Source organism: Eptesicus fuscus, chromosome 11 (genome assembly GCF_027574615.1).
Source record: "Eptesicus fuscus isolate TK198812 chromosome 11, DD_ASM_mEF_20220401, whole genome shotgun sequence".
NCBI classification, from domain to species: Eukaryota; Metazoa; Chordata; class Mammalia; order Chiroptera; family Vespertilionidae; genus Eptesicus; species Eptesicus fuscus.
Window position 1 is genome coordinate 54,867,883 of NC_072483.1, and position 21,847 is coordinate 54,889,729.

The window sequence follows — 21,847 nt, forward strand, 5'->3', positions numbered from 1 at the left end:
AGTAGACAGAAGACAAATTGGAAACTTGCCTTATCTGGAGTGATGTTAAAATCTAACAGACGTACAATTATTTTGGGGGACATAATGATGTAATGCATTATCAGAAGCTGATAAATTCTTCAAGCTGCCTTCAATTTACTAAGAGCCCACCATGCACCACACACTGTGTTAAGCACTAGGGATGCTGTAGTCAACATGAGTAAACAGGGTGGGAGTGCGAGGAAGAAGGAAGGCACAAGGATCGGCAAGAGCAAACACTTGCAGGTGTGGAAAGAGTGTTACTAGAACTGCAAGCAGTTGAGTATTTTGGAGAGAGAAAGCATGAGAAGAGGGGCTGAAGAGAGGGGTAAATAGAGATTCAGGGAGAGTCTAGGTCAGAGTGGTCCTTATATGCTTCCTCTTAAAATTAGAGCTCTATGCTGTCCACAAGGGTAAGTCACTTAAGACTCTGAAGAAAGGACCTCTCTTCCACTATTTCAAATATTTAATAGCTAATTTCATAACATCAAATGTACCATTTTAAGGAAATGATGGTTTAGTGGGAAATTAGTGCTTTGCATTTATATACTGTAAATATAAATGATGATTTGTTTGAAATATGTAACTTTGATATGCAAAAGATAATAATTCACAGTGTTAATATTAAATATTCTTTCAAAATAGACTAAACATATATGTTAAAATCAGAATTGCCTCACATTTCCCCCCCCCCCCCCGATTATTAACTGCTACTGATTAAATGCTGCCTTCATTGAGGCTGAGTTGGAGGCATATATTGCCTTTCTTGTAGGATGTTATTAAAATATAACATACATACATACATACAAGCAAAAGTCATTAGGTTAAAATATATGTAACCAGCATTAAAGCAAGAGATGGAATCTCCCCAAACTCCCAGAAGTCTCTCCAGGTCCCTGATAATCATTTCCTGCCTCAAGGGTAGAAAATGTTTTTAAACTTCCTAAAAGTGGAATTGTTCAGTATTTATTTTTTGTGAGTTTTGTCTATGTTGTGTGCACTTATAAATCATTCATTTTCATTTCTCTGTAGTATTCTACTGTATGACTATATCACAATTTATTTATCCAGTTTACTGTAAATTGATATTTGAATATTTTCCAGTTGTGGTTATTTAAAACTATGCTGCTATGAACATCTTGCATTTTGGGGACATAGGTATACATACTTGTGGAACTGAGGGGCCTGCCTTATTTAGTATTGTTCATTTGTTTGTAACATTAATACTTTGAAACACAGGGTAAATATAAGATAGGGATAGGTATGAAACCAAAGAAGAATATAAGAGGTAAAAATACAAAGAACAGCTGGACCGAAATGTAAACGCTACTTATTATTTATTAATTATTTCACCATGAGCCCATCTTATCACATATCATTTAGGGAGGAAACTCTTTATTTAAAGTATAACATGATATATAACTGAAACTCCTCGTGAACACAAACAGCAGTGTGGTGGTTGCCAGAGGACAAGGGGTAATGGGAGAAGGAGGCCCAAATATATGGTAACAGGAGAAGATTTGACTTTGGGTGGTGGGCACACAGTGCAATATACAGATCTTGAAACATAGAAACCCACACCTGAAACCTACATGTTCATGTTGACCAATGTCACCCCAATACATTTATTTTAAAAATTAAGTATAACATGAACTCATTTCTGTTTTGTAGCTTGATTAAATAAACTTTTAAAAAAATAAATCCTTTACTCAATTTTATCTTTTAGATAATTTGCTTCAACATTAAACTATCATTTGGTGAGTGGCTACATTACTGCTAAAAAGGATGTGCCAAGGGAACCTAAAAGGAAACATTTAGAGAAGAAATGACTCTTGGTTTTCATGAAGGTTGAGAGTTTGAAAAATACAAATCACTTCAAGAAAAACTATATAACCTTTCCTTTAAACAGGCCTACAAAACCAAATCACAGGCAACTGTATTTCTGAAAATATTTCACGAGACGTGCATGATTTGAAATATATGGGCTTTATGGATTGCCTGGGCTCTGTGCCTGGATATTTTCCCAGAGATCATCTCATGTTTTTATTCCTAGGATCAATAGTGTCAGCAGATGTGAAGGCTTGTTAGCCAAGTACAGGGATTTAAAAAGAAAGAAAGGGATGGAGGTAAGAAAGAGGGAGGGAAGAAGGGAGGAAGAGAGACAGAGAAGGAAGGGAGGGAGGAAGGGAGAGAGAGAACAAAGGAGGGAGGGAAGAAGGGAGAGAGAGACTCAAGCATTTTAAAAATCCCCAAACAGTAAGTCAAAGGATAGGACAGATAAAAAATAAATTATAAAGGAGTGGAAGTGTTTGAACAATAACTACACAGAACATTTTACTGAGTGACTAGGTTTTAGTTAAGAAATACAACCAGCTCTAAAGCATACACACCATTCCATATCTTTCCAAGTCATTCTAAAATATAATAAAAAATGAAATGTGAAAATGTTTCTGATAAACAATTCCATAAATTTGATAATATTTCTCCACATAGCTGAAGACACTTTGTTCACTGAAAAGGCATTAAATACTCTCTCAGGTCTTCAGTGGTTAAAATATCTTCTTGTAAATGTCTTCAGGAACACAGTCATGCATCACTTAATGGTGGGATAATGCTCTGAGAAATGTGTTGTCAGGTGATTTTGTCCTTGTGTTAACATCATAGAGTGCACTAAGATGGAATAGCCTGCTACACACCTCTGCTATATGGAATAGCCTATTGCTTCCAGGCTACAAACCAATACAGATGTTACTGTACTGAATACTGTAGGCAATTTTAACCCAATGATAAGTATTTGGTTATATAAACATATCAAAACACAGAAAGTATGGTATAAAAGATCAAAAATGCTACACCTGTGCAGGGCACTTACCATGAATGGAGTTTGCAAGACTTGAAGTTGCTGTGGATGAGTTGGCGAGTGAGTGGTGAGTAAATATGAAGGCTAAGAGGTTACTGTGCGCTACTGTAGACTTTATAAAATCTGTGCACTTAGGCTACACTTAATTTATAAAACAAGAGATTAAATCAAGCACAAGAGAAATGATGCAATCAAAAGATGCCATAAACATGAGATGAATGAGGTTGCTGCCAGCGTAACATAGAATACTTTTTACAGCACTTTTTTTTAATGAATAGAAAAAAGTACACTGCAAAATTACTATAAAAGTGTAGTATAGTAAATACAGAAACCAGTAACATAATCATTTGTCATCTTCAAGTATTATGTAGTGCACATAATTGTATGTGCTATATTGCTATACTACTGGCAGCATAGCAGGCTGCTTTACACCAGCATCACCACAAATATGTGAGTGATGTGTTGTGCTAGAATGTCATAACGGCGACATCACTACAGCTACAACGTCACTAAGCAATAGCAAGTTTTCAGCTTCATTATACATAGTATTACTAGTGGCACAGTGCACGAAATTCGTGCATGGACGGGGGGTTCCCTCAACCCAGCCTGCACCCTCTCCAATCGGGGACCCCTTGGGGGATGTCCGACTGCTAGTTTAGACCCACAGGGACCGGGTCTAAACTGGCAGTCGGACATCCCTCTCACAAGCTGGAACCACTGGCTCCTAACTGCTCACCTGCCTGCCTGATCATCAGCCCCTAACCTCTCTGCCTGCCTGCCTGATCACCCCTAACTGCCTCTGCCTGCCTACCTGATCGTCCCTAACTGCCCTCCCCTGCCAGCCTGATCTCACTCTCAACTGCTCTCCCCTGCCGACCTGATCTTGCCCCCAACTGCCATTCCCTGCCAGCCTGATCTCGCCCCTAACTGCCCTCCCCTGCAGGCCTGATCTTGCCCCCAACTGCCCTCCCCTGCCAGCCTGATCTTGCCCCCAACTGCCCTCCCCTGCAGGCCTGATCTCGCCCCCAACGGCCCTCCCCTGCCAGCCTGATCTCACCCCTAACAGCCCTCCCCTGCTGACCTAATCTCGCCCCCAACTGCCCTCCCCTGCTGGTCTGGTTGCCCCCAACTGCCCTCCCCTGCAGGCCTGATCTCGTCCCCAACTGCCCTCCTCTGCCGGCCAATCTGGTTCTGATTGGTCGGTTTCTATGCCAGTCAGCGTCAAAAGCTCCGCCTCCTGGGAAGCCATTGGCTCCTCACACTTCACCCAAATTTGGTTCTGATTGGTCAGTTTCTATGCCAGTCAGTGTCAAAAGGTCCGCCTCCTCGGCAGCCATTGGCTCCTCACAGTTGACCCAGATTTGGTGCTGACTGGTCAGTTTCTAAGCCAGTCAGTGTCAAAAGGTCCGCCTCCTAGGCAGCCATTGGCTCCTCACAGTTGACCCAGATTTGGTTCTGATTGGTCAGTTTCTATGCCAGTCAGCATCAAAAGCTCCGCTTCCTAGGCAGCCATTGGCTCTTCACACTTCACCCAGATTTGGTTCTGATTGGTTGGTTTCTATGCCAGTCAGCATCTCTGGGCCTATCGACAGGGCCTGATCAGCAGCCCTGGTGGAGGCCTGGAGAGAAATGGAGGCGCAGCTGCTGGCCTGGCCTGGAGAGAAAGAGAGAGGCAAGTGCTGATCAATAGCTGCCACACAGGCTACGGATCAGACCCTGCTTCTCTCTTTAGGCCTCTCTCTGGGCCTGATTCACAGACCCCTCAGCAGTCAGTGCTGGGTCACTGCACCTGTAGCCACAGCACTCAGTGCTGGGTTGCCCCGGCAACCCAGTGCTGACTGCAGGACTGACTTCCAGTTGGTCGAGCCTCTGGTCATGACAGACCCAGGGTTTTTATATATTAGGATGGTGCCACCGTTGTATATGTGGTCCATCATGAACTGAAACATCATTATGCAGTACATGACTTAATGTTAATTCACTTATCAGAGAAAAATTAAATAAACAAACAACTGGACATCTTCATGTAAAAAAAAAACACAACATAATCTAGACACTAAGATTACACCTTTCAGAAAAGTTAACTCTAAATGGATCATGGACATAAATGCAAAACACAAAACTATAAAACTTCTAGAAGATAACAGAAAAAAAAATTTCATTGATCTTGGATTGGGCCATAAGTTTTTAGATACAATGCCAAAAGTATAATCCATAAAAAAAAATTTTAATAAGTGAAACTTCATTGAAATTTAAAAATTCTGCTTTGTGAAGACATGTTTAAGAGAATGAAAATGTAAGACTGGGAGAAAATATTTTCAAAACACATATCTGATAAGAGAACTTGTGTCTAAAATATACAATGAACTCTCAAACTCAACAATAAGAAAAGAAACAACTGAATTAAAAAAGGGCAAAAGATCTGATAGACACCTCACCAAAGATTTACAGATGTGAAATTAGCATCTGAAAAGATGCTTAATACCATATGTCACTAAAGACATGCAAATTAGAAAACAAAGATACATTAGTATATACCTAAGAGAATGTCTAAAACACTGACAATGCCAAATGTTGGTGAGAATGTGGAACAACAACCTTCATTCACTGCTGGTAGGAATGTACACAGCTTTGGAAGACAGGCAGATTTTTAGAAAACTAAACATAGTGTTACCATAGGATCCAGCAATCACTATCCCAGGTATTTACCCAAATAAGCTAAGAACTTATTTCCAGACAAAAACCTACACACTTATGATTATAGTGGCTTAATCATAACTGCCAAAACTTGGAAGCAACCAAGAAGTCCTTCCAGAGGTGAATGGATAAAGAAATGGTGTTACATAATGGAATATTATTCAGCAATAAAAAGAAATAAGCAATCAAGCCACAAAAGGCCATGGAGGAACCTTAAATGCACATTGCTAAGTGAAAGAAGACTATCTGCAAAGCCATCCTATCTAATAAAAGAGAAACATGCAAATTGACCGTACCTCTGCTATGCCCACAAGCCATGCCCACCAGCCAATCAGGAGCGAGTACGCAAATTAACCCAACCAAGATGGTGGTTAATTTGCATATCCAGACACAGAGCGAAGACTGATGACAGCGTAGAAGGAACCCAAGCACTGCAGAAGGGAGTGAAGCTGTGGAGAAGCAAGCAAGCAGGGCGGCGGAGAAGGGAGAGAAGCAGTCGGGGCAGTGGAGAAGGAAGGGAAGCAGGCGGGGTGGCAGAGATGGGAGGGAAGCAGGTGGGGCAGCAGAGACCGCCGCAAGAAGCCCTATTCTTGCAGGAATCTTCCTGCAATGGGCCTCTAGTATACTATATGATGCCAACTATATGACATTCTGAAGAAGATTACTGATTCCCAGTGGTTGGGGAAGGAAGGGAGAAATAAATAGGCACAGCATAGGGGATTTTTAGGACAGTGAAATTATGTTGCATGACACTGTGTAATGGTGGATAACAATATTCATTTGGCAAAACTCATAGTACAGTACAACACACAGAATGAACCCTAATGTAAACTATGGACTTCTGTTAACAGTAATGTATCAATATTGGTTCATCATCTGTAATTAACATACCACACCAATGCAAGATGTTAACAATAGGGGAAACTGAGGAGTAGAGGAGAGGGAGTATAGGGAACTCTGTACTTTTTCCTCAAATTTTTCTGTAAACCTAAAACTTCTCTAAAAAATAAAATATATTAATTTAAAAATTATATAAAATGATATTTATTTTCAGGCAGTTAAAATATCTGAAAACAGCCGAAACCGGTTTGGCTCAGTGAATAGAGCGTCGGCCTGCGGACTCAAAGGTCCCGGGTTCGATTCCGGTCAAGGGCATGTACCTTGGTTGCGGGCACATCCCCAGTAGGGGGTGTGCAAGAGGCAGCTGATCGATGTATCTCTCTCATCGATGTTTCTAACTCTCTATCCCTCTCTCTTCCTCTCTGTAAAAAATCAATAAGATAAAATTAAAAAAATAAAATAAAATAAAATATCTGAAAACATTCAATTCTACTCATGAAATGGAAAACAAGAGAAATTGTACTTAAACCCTGAACTAAATATGCCTAGTCTATTCAGACTTCCTTTTCCAGACAGCATCAGTTACTGTGCATTTACAAAGTGCCAGGCATTCTGTTACAGATTTGTATGCATTAGCTAAGTTAATCCACACATAACCTCAGGAGGTAGATATTGTTATCCTTGTTTTGCAAATAAGGAGAAAGGAACTTTCCCAACTCACATAGCTAGTAATTGGTAAGCAGACAGACTGACCCCACTATGCATCTTTAACCCAGTGCTACACTGCATTTTACTGCAAAGTGGAGATTCAATAAAATTACATGAACATCTCCCGAGGATTCCAAATGTATCAGATTAGATCACTTAAAAAAATAGGTAAAAAGGGCTTATCATCTAAATTATGTTTTATTTTATTTTTTTAAATATCTGTGACCTCCATATACTACTTGGCTATCCTTGCATGAAATGAAAGTAAAATCTCTAATTTTCCAGAAGTAGAAATGCTTGCAAGCAGATACCAATGCTTTTATGACCTACAAGTTTGATCAAATGCTCTTTCCAAGAGAAAAAAGAGAGGTGAGTTTTGGTGTAGCAGGTAATAAGTACAAGGGCCAAGGGCCCAAGACCCCTGTTGTGGCTCAAGCTCTGCCACTTCTGTGCCAAGCATGCCTGTCTCTTGGAACCTTAACTTTAAAAGATTGATAGATAAAATCTCTGAGGACCTTCTAGTTCTCGGATTCGTGCATTTTGGAACGTGGAGATTATTAATTCTGTGACAGAGAAAAACAACTCAGTCATAAGGCATTAACAAATTATGATAGGGCGTGGAGCTTCAATTTAGGCAAAACTGCCTTGATGTAATGACCAGCCGTGGGCTTGAAGTTCTGAGGCAGAGCCTCTTGCAATAGACAAGTCTCTGAGTTGTTGAACAGTTAATTAATTAAACTGTGTTAGTGTTAGGAAAATAAGTTCCAGTTGGTATCTTGGTATCTGGATAACCAAGGCTCTACGCAAAACTGAAGAATAATAAAAATCTGGCCTAGTGCTGTGTTTACAAAGGAATCTCCCTCCTCCTACGGAGTCTGCCTGCTCCCTCACTTCCCTCCTTCACTGGGCTTGCATCCCAGGATGTTCCTTGAGGTTGCCTCTGTGCTACAAAATATTCACCTCTTTGAAAAGTGCAGTCTCATTGCAGCTCCTCCAGGATTTAGAGAAAGCAAACAGATTGAAATTAATCAGGCTACAGTATAAATGGCTGAAAGGAGCTTAACCCTTCCAGGGTCAGTATTCGCATTTTCAAAATGTTAATATACATACACTTTTCAAAAGTGGAATCTGGGTAAGTAAGAGGAAGTTTTGTGGGCTTTTAAATTTTTTGATTAGTCTTTCGGAAAGGAAAGAACATGATTCTAGGACATCCTGCCTTTTACTCACCGCACCTTAGCCTACCAAATCAGAAACACAAAAACAGACACTAAGCGCTATTCATCATAGCTAAGATCTGGAAACAGCCCAAGTGTCCATCAGTGGGGATGAGTAGATAAAAAAGCTGTGGTACATTTACACTATGGAATACTATGCAGCTATGAAAAAAGAAGGATCTCTTACCTTTTGAGAGAGCATAGAGGGACCTGGAGAGTACAATGCTAAGCAAAATAAACCAGTTAGAGAAAGACAAGTATCACATGATCTCACTTATATGTGGAATCAAATGAACAAAATAAACTGAGGAACAAAATAGATCCAGAGACTCAGAAGCATGGAACAGACTGACAAATTCCAGAGGGAAGGGGGGAGGGTGGGGGTGAGAGATTAACCAAAGAATTTATATGCATAACCCATGGACACAGACAATAGTGTGGTGAAGGCCTGGGTGGGGCAGGAACTGGATGGAGGGGGGCAATGGGGGATATTGGGGGGCATCTGTAATACCCTCAAAATAAAGATAAATTTAAAAAAAAGTGCAGACAGATCTTGAAGTTAATTTGTTTGTTGTTGGCATTGATGTAACAATTATAAAATTTGGGAAAGGAATTATTGTAGCTACAAATGAGTAAATATAAACATATTATTGTTGTTGGGACCCAGGGTTTTTCCTTTGTGGGACAAGGAAAATACAGATACAGATGAGGGAAGGAGAAAAAGAATGTTGTGGCGTGAATTAGAATTAGAGGCATCCTTAAGAACCTATTTGTATGTGTATTTATTTACTAGCTCTGTCCACTGAATGGCTCTAAAAGCAATGATACCACCAACTGAAAACAATGATACCCTGTTAGCAATAAACACATCCAGTTCCAAGATATTGGTTTCTAAATAACATCCCACTAAAAGAAACCAGGACATTTTTGGGGGAATTGATGATTTCTTGTTTGGAGAAGGGAAAGTACAAAGGAAGCCTGAAGCCTCTTGTTGTGGTGAAAAGAAGAAAGGTGCTCAAAATCTGACTGGAAAGGTCTGCATGTGGGAGCTCTTACTAATTAAATTTGGGACAATTATTGTATCAAAATGTATAATGAGAGGAATAGATTATAACATAATGAATTTTTTAAAGTTCCTTGAGTCCACACTGATTTTTTTTAAGTGGGGAGAGAAAATAGACATTTTATTTACAAAAGTAAGACAGCTAATGAGTATAGAAAAAAAAACAGAGAAGTAGAAAGTCATCATTTTCACAACCATCATAGCAATAACTGATTCTGGAAAGATGCATCTGTGGATGCTAATATCATTAAGTGAAAGGCTACTAGGAAACAAGATATTCACAGAATCTCAAAGTATCTCTCCACAGATTATTTATTGATTGCAAAAGGAAAAAAATACCTTTATAATGGGGAAATCTGGCAGATACACCTTTGCCAGTGATCAAGTTTAATATCATCATAACATCCTGAGCCACCTGATATCATGCACTATGAAGGACACAGCATCACCTATGGAGCCTTCTTGCCAAATATATTTAACCCAAATCTAATCAAGAGGAAACATCAGACAAATCCAAACCCTCAATTCTGCAGAACAATTGGCTTATACTCTTTGGAAATATCAATATCATAAAGAACAGAGAAGGCTAAGGGACTGTTCTGAGTTAGAGGAGACAAAAGATATATGACCATCAAAAAAATCATCTATAAAGGACATGATTGGGACAATTTTGGAAATTTCAACATAGGGAGTATTATATTAGAAATTTCCTAAGTGTGTGAAATGTCATGATGTCTACAACTAACCTGAAATGCTTTAGCAAAACGGAACAAAACCAAGTATCCTAATAAAAGGGTAATATGCAAATTAACCATCACTCCGCTACGCCCATGATTGGGCCGGCGGGAGGCGTGGGGGGCGGAACTTGGGGTGGCCGATCAGGCTGGCAGGAGGAGCGGGGGGACAGGGACGCCCCCCGCTCCTCCCCCCGGACCAATCGGCCGCCGTTGAGGGAGGACCAATGGGGCCGGTGGGAGGCGCGGGCGGTGGGACTCGGGGTGGCCGATCGGGCCGGCGGGAGGTGCTCCGATCAGCGGGTGGCCAGAGGCAAGGCCAGGGTCCCAGGTGCCAGAGGAAAACTGGTGCCGGCGGAAAACTGGTGCCGGCTGCCAGGTGAAGGAAGGTCTATTGCATGAATCTTCATGCAACGGGCTTCTATTCCTCTCTAATAATAGAGTAATATGCAAATTAACCATCACTCCACAACAAAAATGGCGGCCCCCATAGCCACAAGATGGCGGCGCTCAGTCCGCTCAGCTCCGCTGCTGGAGTGTCCAGCCTGTTGGCAGGAGCAGCGAAGCTGGATCCACCTCCACTGGGGTTTTTGATCCGCCCCCAGACATGGCAGTCAGAGCCTGGACAGCAGGGCATGGAGGCTTCTGTGGCAGCAGGGAAGCCCCAGGCCCTGCAAACAGAGCCCAGACAGCAGGGCATGGTGGCTTCCATGGCAGCAGGGAAGCCCCAGGCCCTGAAAACAGAGCTGGGCCAGGACAGCAGGGCATGGAGGCTTCCACAGCAGTGGGGCAGCTCCAGGCCTTGCAAACAGAGCCCGGACAGCTGGGCATGGAGGCTTCCCTGGCAGCAGGGAAGCCCCAGGCCCTGCAAACAGAGCCAGGACAGCAGGGCATGGAGGCTTCCATGGCAGCAGGGTAGCCCCAGGCCCTGTAAACAGAGCTGGGCCAGGACAGCAAGGCATGGAGGCTTCCTCAGCAGCGGGGCAGCCCCAGGCCCTGCAAACAGAGCCTGGACAGCAGGGCATGGGGGCTTCCTTAGTGTGTCGGTGTCCTCAAAGCCCCCAGGCCTGGCAGACAGAGCACACTGCAGGGCATTGGGGCTTCCTTCGCATGGCGCATGGGGAGGCCGGCAGAAAGTGGAGAGCAGGGCATGGGGGCTTCATCTCCATGGCTGCAGGCCCACAGAGAGCAGAGAACCACGGGGAGTGGGCCTAAGCCATCAGTAGGACATCCCCTGAGAGCTCCTGGATTGTAGAGGGTGCAGGTTGGGCTGCGGGACCCCCATGCACGAATTTCGTGCACTGGGCCTCTAGTTCTATATAATAAAATGCTAATATGCAAATCAACTGAATGGCAGAATGACTGGTCACTATGACGTGCACTGACCAGGGGGCAGATGTTCAATGAAGGAGCTGCCCCCTTGTGGTCAATGTGCTCCCACAGGGGGAACACCACTCAGCCAGAAGCCAGGCTTATGACTGGCAAGCGCAGTGGCACTGGCAGGAGCCTCTCCCACCTCTGTGGCAGTGCTAAGGATGTCCGACTGCCAGCTTAGGCCCGCTCCCCATCGGACATCCCCCGAGGGCTCCCAGACTGCAAGAGGGTGAGAGGACATAGGCCAGGCTGAGGGACCCAAATCTAATCAAGAGGAAACATAAGACAAATCCAAACCTTCAATTCTGCAGAACAATTGGCTTATATGAATTTCGTGCACTGGGCCTCTAGTGTATATATATATATAAAGAAGAGAGATAAAACAAAGTTGACAAATTATTATCAATCAGTGACTCTACATGAATGGTTTCATAACTTGTCTGTGTATTTGAATTAAAAAAAAAAATGTTAGGGAAGGGTGGAAACCCTGAGGTAATATGATACTTTTATATGTGTGTTGGCTCCATAACTTTGTACTCCGTATTCTTCAGGTGGGGCCTGGACCTAATGAGGTACATGTAAATTAACAGGTGCACCACAGTGCCTCGGGGAGGCTGGTGGAACCCCAGCACAGGTCTTTGGAATGTGGCACTTGACGGAACACTGTCCCTTCCTTACTGTGGCCTTCAGGGCCCTGCACTACCTGCCCCTCTCACTCTCAATTCCTATCTCTCTGCCTTATACATTATTGCCTCATCCCCACTTTCCTTTCTCTATTTCTCATGTCCATCAAGGTCCTTCCTCCTTGGACTTTGTGTTCTCTGTGACTTTTGCTCGGGAAGCTCAGCCTCCAGACCCTCCCGTTTCTGCAGCGTTCAGATCTTGTGGGTCTTGGCCCAGGGGTCCCCTCCATCTGGGTGTCCTTCCCTGACACCAGCTCTACGGCAGCCCGCCATTCCCCGCATGCGTTCTCAGAGCCCTGTTAAAAACTGTTTTTCAGGCACCCGCCCCATGGCACAAGTTAGAAATGATCATATTTACGCATTTATTTATTGGTGTTTTATCTGTCCTCCCCGGAGGGGGCCTTGTCGCTCTTGGTCACTGCTGTAACCCAGTGACTCGATCAATACCTAATGTACTCCATAAACACTTATGGACCTAATGGACCGATGGTGCTAAACCACTGCAAAGCTCTGCAGATTAAATGCTGTATTGCTTCCCCCACAATATTTGCATTTAGAGCAATAAAATGAAAATGCAAAATAAGAGAATTTCAGTCCACAGCCTTTCATATTTCTTTTAAAAGACTATTTCAAGATACCGGAATCAATTCTTTTGTTTCCTAATGAAACAGAAGCATCTTTGCAAACAATCACAAATCATAGCAAACTGGACCTTCCTGTCCTTGTACCAGGGGATATAACTGCTGCTTTGTTTGCCCCCAGAGCTCCAGTCACCAGGCGGAAGAAAGCATTAAACAATCGGAGGTGGGAAACAATTCTGCCTTTCCACTTCATTAAATCATATATCTTTTTTACACGTGAGCCACCAGGCTATAAATCATGTCAGACAGAATGAGAGCTAATTAAAGGGTCAGCTGAGCATATCATTTTGAATTCCTAGGCACCCAAAAACTGAGATTGCCAATAACTGTGATAAAACCCAGAACCATTTGCTAACTAATAAAGCAAGGACTTTCAAGCTGCCAGCTTGCTAAGCCATGTTTTCACACGTAAAAGAATCTACATAGAATATAATTCTTATATGGTAATGAAATTTTAGTCCATTTATACGAGGGTGCTCCATTAAAATATACCCAGATTTTATTTTATTTTATCTTTGGTAAGGATTACAAAGTAAAAAAAAAAAAAAAAACCAGTGGATTGTGTTACATTCTAGACTGAAGTTCACTCCTGAGATAGGAAATATTATTGTTTTTAATGGTATTTAGATAGCATCTTTCTTCCAAAGTACATCCAGGGAAAGCAGGTTAGTAGAAAGAAATTCCACTCGTCAGGAGGGAAAACGAAAATGGAGTTAGACCAAGATGGCCAAGGTCGCTAAACAAGTCAGTAACTGTTCTGAGAGCAGAACCTGGAGACAGCTGACTCACCGTGGTTTTCCCTCTTCCAAATGCACGGCTTCATTTAGAAGGTATTTTGAGGGTATTCAAGTTTATGTATTTTATATTTGCATTCCTGAAAACAAGGAGCTTCCACATTAGGAAAAAAAAAACTGACTATCTTACTTAGACACTATAATAAATATCAAAACTATTTATTTTCCTTCTTTTAAAGATCTTTATAGTTATAAATGAAAGCTTGAGATCTAACACAATGAAGTAGCACAGTCAGATATAAATCCTAGATTATAGTTTTTAAAAAGAAGAAAGATACTTTCTATCATTCCTGTAATTTAATAACTTAAAAAATAAGGTGCATTTTCAGAGGTTTTGCATTGTGATTAGAATTTTACCAACTTTAATACTACTTCAGAATCACAGCTGAAATTTCAAATGTTAAATACATCCACAGGGTAGGTATTAATTCTTTAAAAATATAAATCTCCAATATTTCCTGTTCAAGTCCTAGGGTAGAAAAGAACGTTTCTCTCTGTGAATACAGAGGTGAACAAGGTGAGAATTAGTGAGTTATACATATCAAGTTTCCAAAGCTATGCCTGTTTTTAAAGCGTCTTTCCAACATGACACACATTTCTCTCTGTGTCCAAGTATAGGAGGTGCAAAAATAAACAACAACAAAACAAAACAGAATAAACCCCAACCAACCAAGCAAACAAAAAAGAGCTTGAGCACTACATATAGCATTCAAAAGATTTCTTGACTCTTTCCTAATCTTATGTCTTGAACATGAACTTCTAATCACAACAATGACACTTCGTATGTGTGAAACCAGAAAAACTACACAGGAAATCCTGTCTGTGCAACAGATCTGTCTTTTTATCCCTCATACCAAAATCTTCATGCACACAGAGTGCCTCACTTGTGATGACATGGAAAGTGTGGTTAATTTCGTTTGCTACGCTTCATCCTAATATCACTACTATAATACATAGGACATCATCCCCTCTGCAGCTCCAAAGAAAATGCTTACTGTATTGCCATTTCCAAAAGAAGATTCCTTAGGAAAAGGAGAGCATAGGGATATAAAGCTATATACAGATAGATATATAAATAACTATATGGCTAAATCTACAAGCAAAAAATAACAAATGAGAACACTGGAAACTTCACGCTATCTCTGGTCTGCTCTATTTGAGTACTCTTCACTCTGCCTTAAAAGAGAATCAGTAATTTTATTTTACATGGCTAGAATGCTGGAATCATAGAAATGAAATTAGGTTATATAAAACTACCTTTAAAATACATTTTTTCACTTAAAAATAGTATGAACCAATAATAAATAGACTAAGAGCTAAATATCAGTTATTATTGTAAAAAATAAAATAAAAAATGGCACGTTTCTGTCCCTTTCAAAAGTCAACACTGAAGTCCTTAAGTATCTAGAGGAGAAAAACTATCAAGATTTGTCATTCCTACCTGGATTCTTTCAGATAACTCTTCCCCTGAAGAAGATTCATGCCTGAATCTATAAGACAACTCCTGAGCTGTGTAGTCAGCTAATGGCCTCTTACTTATACTTTAAAATTCTTTGGAGACATATTAAAGAACAGCTTCAAACACTCTAGTCACTGAACCATCCCATAATTCCTGGGTCTGTTGCTCCCATTAACCTCCCAACACACCTAACCCCATGGACCTTACCAGAGATAACTGTGTGCAGATGAAGTCCTTCCCATCACCCAAACCAACTCAGAGCTCGCACCCATTAATTTTCATGGAAAATCATTAGTCAATGAAATGGAAAAATTTCCAGCCAATGGATCACAAAATAAAATGGCCTTTCTTGACCAGTGAATAAATATCCTTATGCACAACTACTTTTAAATTGAATATTCAATTTTAGGGTACCATTTGAAATGATGTGAGGTAAAACACAAAAATGGACAACTTGTGACATGTCCCTGTGTAATTCAATTCTTTATCATGTAAATCTTTACCATTCACAGACATTCAAAAATCAAGTGTTTCAGTGGGCTAACTTATATCAGTGTGGGTCCCAGTGAGAAAGAAGTACACCATTCAAATTGGGAATATTAGAAGAGGGTTTATGTTTAAAGGACTATTTATACGCATATAGTCAGGGTATACAGGAGCCACAAGGATACTCAGGAACCAGGGGTTAGAGCAGAGGAGAGGGCAGTTACTGAACCTGGAAAGGAGACAAGTCCATGGAGGAGGCCACCTTGAGAGGAGCAGTGACCAGCAGGGGGCACAGCTAGTCTAAGCTGCCTTTCTAGGGGAGATGGGGGGCATATACTCTGATCTCACGCTCCTGCTTCGTCCTATCTCCTGTCAGCATTTTCCATTAACCAAAACCAACTACAAGGCAGAGGCCAAGGGATTCTTTAGATTCAGTCCATGCAGGTCAGCCTTCCAGAGCAGAGAACTGATTGAACAAGGGTGAGAGTGGATCTAGAGGGGCAGACAAAAGATATCCATATGGGCAGAGACAGACCACACACACTCCCATTCTAAGATTAAATTACAGACATATTTATAAATCCTAGAGAATAAAGGCATTCACACAATGCAGGAATAGATGCATGTTCCTTAGAGCAGCCTGTCTTGTTGCCCAGAGTCCCTAAAAGGCACAGAAGCACAGAAGCACTGGCAGTGCAAGGCAACATCTCATTGAGTAAGAGTTGCTCATTCTGGCGACACAAAGTTAAATCCATATTCAGGAAGATTTCGTCATAATGTTCTCTGAACACTATGCAAAGGAGTTTGGGTTGTCTATGCACAAAACTGAATCACAGAAGTTCTTTGATCAGAGCAATGCCATGATTACATTTTTGTTCAGAAAGATTTCTATGGTGGCATTGGGGTGTTCAGATTAGAAGAGGAAAAGAATGAAATCTAGGAGACCATTTAGAAAGCCATTACAACGATCCAGGAGAGAGATAAATTCAGTATTGTCATTCTGTGGCTTATACTTTTAAAAATCCCTGGTGCCTAATATTTTGTGATATATAAGGCCAAATACGAAATTTGTTCCTTCAGTTTTGAAGTTTCTATATTCTCTCACTGATTCCTTTTGCTTCTCTACCTCCCAGGACCAATCATTCATTGAGTCCTAGTGAGTCTAACTTCTACCTTTCCTCTCATTTCTGCCAGTGCTTTGATAAAGGCCACATTTACTAGTGTAACACAGACCAGCATTTCATAAATTATGTGCAAACTGTTCTGGAGGATTCCATGAAAAATACAAGACTTCTGGTCAAATATTTTGGGCAAGTCCTGGGATAAACACATTTGAGTCATTTGCATATATGGCTTGTGAATTCCTAGAGAGGGGTTCCTCCTTTCATAAAAAATCTGGTGCCATACACAGCGGTATACCTCAAAATATAGATAGCAAAATGCTGGCATGGACAAACTATGGTTGTCCCGGCATTTCTGTAAAACTTCAAAAAAAAAAAAAAAAACTTCAGTTAGGTGGCTGACTTTTTTTGTATTTATTGTGCCCAGGAAAGAGATTACATAGCGCAAAGCAAGGAAAAGGGTAATCAATTCTTGCAGTTTGAGTTTCAAACATTAAGGGAGCGCATGGGCAACAGACTTTGAAGAATATGAGTAAGAGCAAAGCTTCCTACATTCAGGCTAGATAAAAGGAAGGGAGAGGGAAATAGTCAAAGGGTAAGTGAGAGAGTTTCAACTTACGTGGGTACCTGAAAAGGGGACCCAGGTCCCAGCCCATTCACCAGCTCTGTGCTGAGCCATGATGGAGGGAGAGGTAACAGAAACTCCAGAAGATTTGGTGGAGCTAAGAACCAAGGGAATCCGTGCCTTCCTGGGAAGATGGGAGCCCTGAGAAAAAAACAAGACTGTAAATAAAATGGCTAAAATATAATTTCATATCTATGTTGGGATTTTTCAACCTCAGTACTATTACCATTTTGGTCCCAATAATTCTTTGTTGTAGAGACTGCCCTGCGCGTTGTAGGTTGTTTATCAGCATCCCTGGCTTCTATCTACTAGATGACGGTAACGTAATTGCCACCCCCAGTTGGGACAACCAAAAATGTGTGTAGACATTGCCAAATGTCCCGGGGTTAAATTCCAGTTGAGAACCACTGGTCTGGGTAGATAGAGTCCTGTCTCAAAGAGTTTCTACCAGGTGCAGTACAGGTTGTGAGTACCTAAATGAATCATTCTGGAGGATCCAGAGCATGGACAATGTCCTAGAACATGAATAAAGAAAAATAAATGCAATGGCAATGGATGCTAGAGAGGACTGATCATTCCCAAGGACAAAATGGTGCACTCCCCCAGATGCCTCCACATTATAGCTGTGCTGGTTAAGACCAGAGATACGAAAGCATACTAGGAGGCAGGCTATCTAAGTTCAAATCCCAGCTCTAACCATTAGGAGCTTTTTGACTTTGACAAATCACTCAACTTTCTGAGACTCAGTTTCCTTGTCTGCAAGATGAAGATAAGAGCATATACCACATAGGGTTACTATAGTAATTAAATGTGTTAAAATTTGTAAACTTCCTGCTCTTTACAATGAAGTTTTGAATGAGTGGTGCTTCTTACCATGTTTATAAACATGCCCTGGAATTAAATCCAAGTCAGAGAAGAGTGTGACCCTGGATTGTAACTAAATTTCTACCATCAAATCCAATGAGGCTCACAGTAGAAACTGAAATTCATAGTTGGTCTCTCTGTATCCAGTCTAAGATTCTCTGTCTCCACCCTTCAATGTATCTTCATACCACCATTGGTCATCATGTTAAACTTCCAATCTAATCAGACAATGAGTTTCCCATTTTCCATAGTTACGGTCACACAGAGATGCTTCAATAATTCAAGGCTGTGTGGAGGACAGTATGGCATGAGGATCCAACGGGTTTCTGTAGGAGATTTTTTATAAAAATTCTATGTGCTCCTAAGATGTGTTTGAAACTCACTGGCCTACTAGATGGAGATTCCACCAGATGGCAGCCAAGGCCACCCATGAATAGCCCTTCCCCATCCATCCAGCTGCTCATCAACACAACCCCACGATCCAGCTGGAGACAGTCACTGGTACACAGTATATGTGCTTGGAATATGTTTCTCTAGCCTACAGAGGGGATCTTTTGATGTGAAACATGCTCATATTTGCATTTTTGAAAGGAAGGCATGACAGGAGGACTTTTGAGACTTTGGTACTGGGTCGGGGGCAGGGGCTGCTTCATGTGCTGTAGGACTCTTAACCAAGGCTGGGGGTCCCTGTGTAAAATGCATAGCTTCTCTAGATGATCACATTCCCCCACAAAGTTCTGCCACAGCACTGGGGCACTCCAAAGAAGCAGACCATTGGATCAACTAACCTTACAAAATTAACCTCTTTTTCTGCTCTTTCATATTTCCCTGCTTCCCTTTCGCATAAGTCCCTGCTACTCTTCCCTCCCAGGAATATAGTGCCCTCAAGGGGCCTTCAGAACACCAAAGCCAACCTCATTTCTAATATATAGGCAACTTCTGCTTTCACCTCTACAATGCAACTCTCCCCTGAGGCACAAGGAGCACAGAGGCCTGGCTGCCTGATGCAAAGGGCAAGGAAACGCACATCTAGAGTGAAACACCACTGTGTCACCGTGACTCAGCACTCCACCTGTGTGTGCATCTCAGTGCATCACAACTTCTCTCTTTATACTTTTCTAAAATAAGTTTAGAATAGTTTTTTTTGGTCAGAAAAAATATACTATTAAAAGAAAAATCCAATTGGTACACACATCTATGTTGCAGCACCATCATGCAAGTTAAACTGTAGCATAGGTAGGTGACACAAAGCAGTGCCTTGCCCAGTAGCTGCCTTCTCCCTTTTGCAAACTTTCAACCTGTTCACTTGGTGATGAAAAATACCACTATTACCTCGGAGGGTCCCCATTCACTGCCTTCATTCGTGCAGTTCAATGCCACAACCCATCAGATCACCTCCTCCTCTGTCCCGTTTGGCAGCCAGTCTCAGGACTGCTGCTGGTTTCCCATCTGTCAAACCCAATCTATCTTCAACACAGAAGCAGGGCCTGGAGAGTGGACTGAGCAAAGACAACGAAGGCACACTGGGTTCACCCTGGATTTGACTGACTTTGAAAGGAGAAGGAGTGCTAATAACAGGGAAAAGTCTCTAGCAGGGACATGCTTCCTGGCTTTGCAAGAGTTTGGCTAGAAGTGGGCTTCCAGCCTGGGAGATAACAGCCCCATACAGTCAACAGCTTTTGTAGTTTTCCCAGCTACAAGGATTCCTTTAACCCTAGCAAAGGGGAGCAAGGTAGCATCCATTTTGAACAATTCTGTGTAGTGTGCCCATACTTCTTGTGATGACAGATTGGTCCAAAGAAGATACCTAATGCAAGCTAACCAATTAGATAGAATGGTATATGCCTGCATAGCCTCCTGGAAAATGGAAACCAATGAAATTGCCTTTCCCATTTCCTAGTTGTAATCTAAGGTAAGGCATTTAACCTTGCTTGGTCTATTTCTTCATATGTAGAAAGAACAGTTGAACTGAAGATGTATAAATTTTCTTCTTGCTCTTATATTATGGTTTTCATGATGAAGGTGGGTTATAGAGTCAGTAAGGCCTGGGTTCAAAATCATGGTGTGTCAGTCACTAGTTTTATAACCAAAAAAAGTTGCTCAGCTTCTTAAGCATCAGTTTCATCATTGTAAAACAGAGTTGATAATAGTACCTACCTTGTTATTAAATGATATAATACATGCTAAGTGTTTAAAACACAACCACACAGTAAAGCAGCCTATGTCCTCTAGTTACTATTGTTATTGTTGCTATTTCTATATGAAACATAATTTATATTTTTTAAAAGGAAAAACACCAACCAATGTGAAAAACACCATAATTGTTCAGGCAAATGAACTTTGAATAAGATCAAGTCATTTGGCTCAACGTTAGTGCAAAGAGGTGGGGAGAAGAAGAACAAAGAATCAGTATTACTCTCCAGACATGTGAAAATGTACAGGATATTTAATTATGACCCGAGGAAAGAAGCTAACACTATTTGTCTCCAGCTCTATCACAGAACTTAAATAAAAATTTAATAACAAATGGTATTACAAACAGCATTAGGTAAAATCATAACTCTCTAATGGATGATAAGGTTTATAAGCTACTCAACTTGGAGAACCATGCTGAAGATTTATTTTTCCATTGTCTTTCTTTGTAAACCTGTCTTGATGACATATACAATATCAATGTAGCTGGGATATTCCTTCCTTCTTATGTCAAAAGCATAATGCTCACTACTGCAACACCATATAAGATTGGTTATCTCAGATCCAATTGATTTTCTCACTCCAAAAATGACCCTAACACCCCTAAAGGTGATAATGTTTTAAAACTCTCAGAATAAACTAGGTTGTCTATTGAGAATATTTTTCTCTACATAAATGGTACACTCCAGCAGCAACTTATTGACACAGATTTACTTATATATGTAGCCTTATCCCAGTTGAGGTCTTTGGTGAATCACATGATCTGACAGGGTACAAATGCAATGAATTGAAAAAAGGTAAAAGAATAGAAGACAAGTTAAGTGAGAAAAAAATGATACTAAAAGAACCAGTGCTGCATAATGTGGTGTAACATAATGGCAGCCTGGAGAGATGGAAAATCTCAGCAGTAGGTGAGCTGCAGTTGGTGAAGGAAGTTGACCCAGGGTACTTCAGCCAGAACAAAAATGTCATTCCACCTGTAAAACTGAAAGCAAGTGCCACAGAAATCAACAGGGACAGGAATCAAAGATAAAGTCATCATACAAAGGGTATGTTGTATCTGCCTCTCATATAAAAAACTGTATGGATCACATGCATCATATATTTCACACGTAAAGATTGGCACTCTTGTTCCATTTTCTGAGCTCGTATGTGCAAAGCAACATGTGCACAAATGACCCTTTCAGATGGTCACACCAGGAAACTGGCAAGAGTTTCCCTATTTGGGGGATCGTAGGGACTCCAAAGGAATGTAAGGACTAAGTCATCCATTATCATTTACAACTTGATGTCAGATGCCCTAGAATCCAGAGTATGTTTAGGTGGTCCTAAAAATCTCTGAACAAAATAAATCACTGTCATCTGTCCCATTCAGTTATGTTGGCACTATCAAGAGTTGTCATGTTGTGTGGCTGGCAGGACTTCTTCAAAGCCAACTGATTCTTTTGCAAGATGGTGAGAGAAAAAGGGAAC

At 41.3% G+C, this 21,847-nt stretch overlaps 1 protein-coding gene across 1 annotated transcript in view; it reads right to left on the reverse strand.

Annotated features, from left to right (window-relative positions):
* The window catches only part of ZNF385B (zinc finger protein 385B), a 357,510-nt gene that overhangs the window by 318,816 nt on the left and 16,847 nt on the right, over positions 1 to 21,847 (reverse strand). Inside the window, exon 2 of the mRNA XM_054723048.1 lies at positions 17,320 to 17,458. Within this exon, the coding sequence (XP_054579023.1) occupies positions 17,320 to 17,371 (52 nt within the window). The 5' untranslated portion in view covers positions 17,372 to 17,458. The remainder of the gene's footprint in view (positions 1 to 17,319; positions 17,459 to 21,847) is intronic.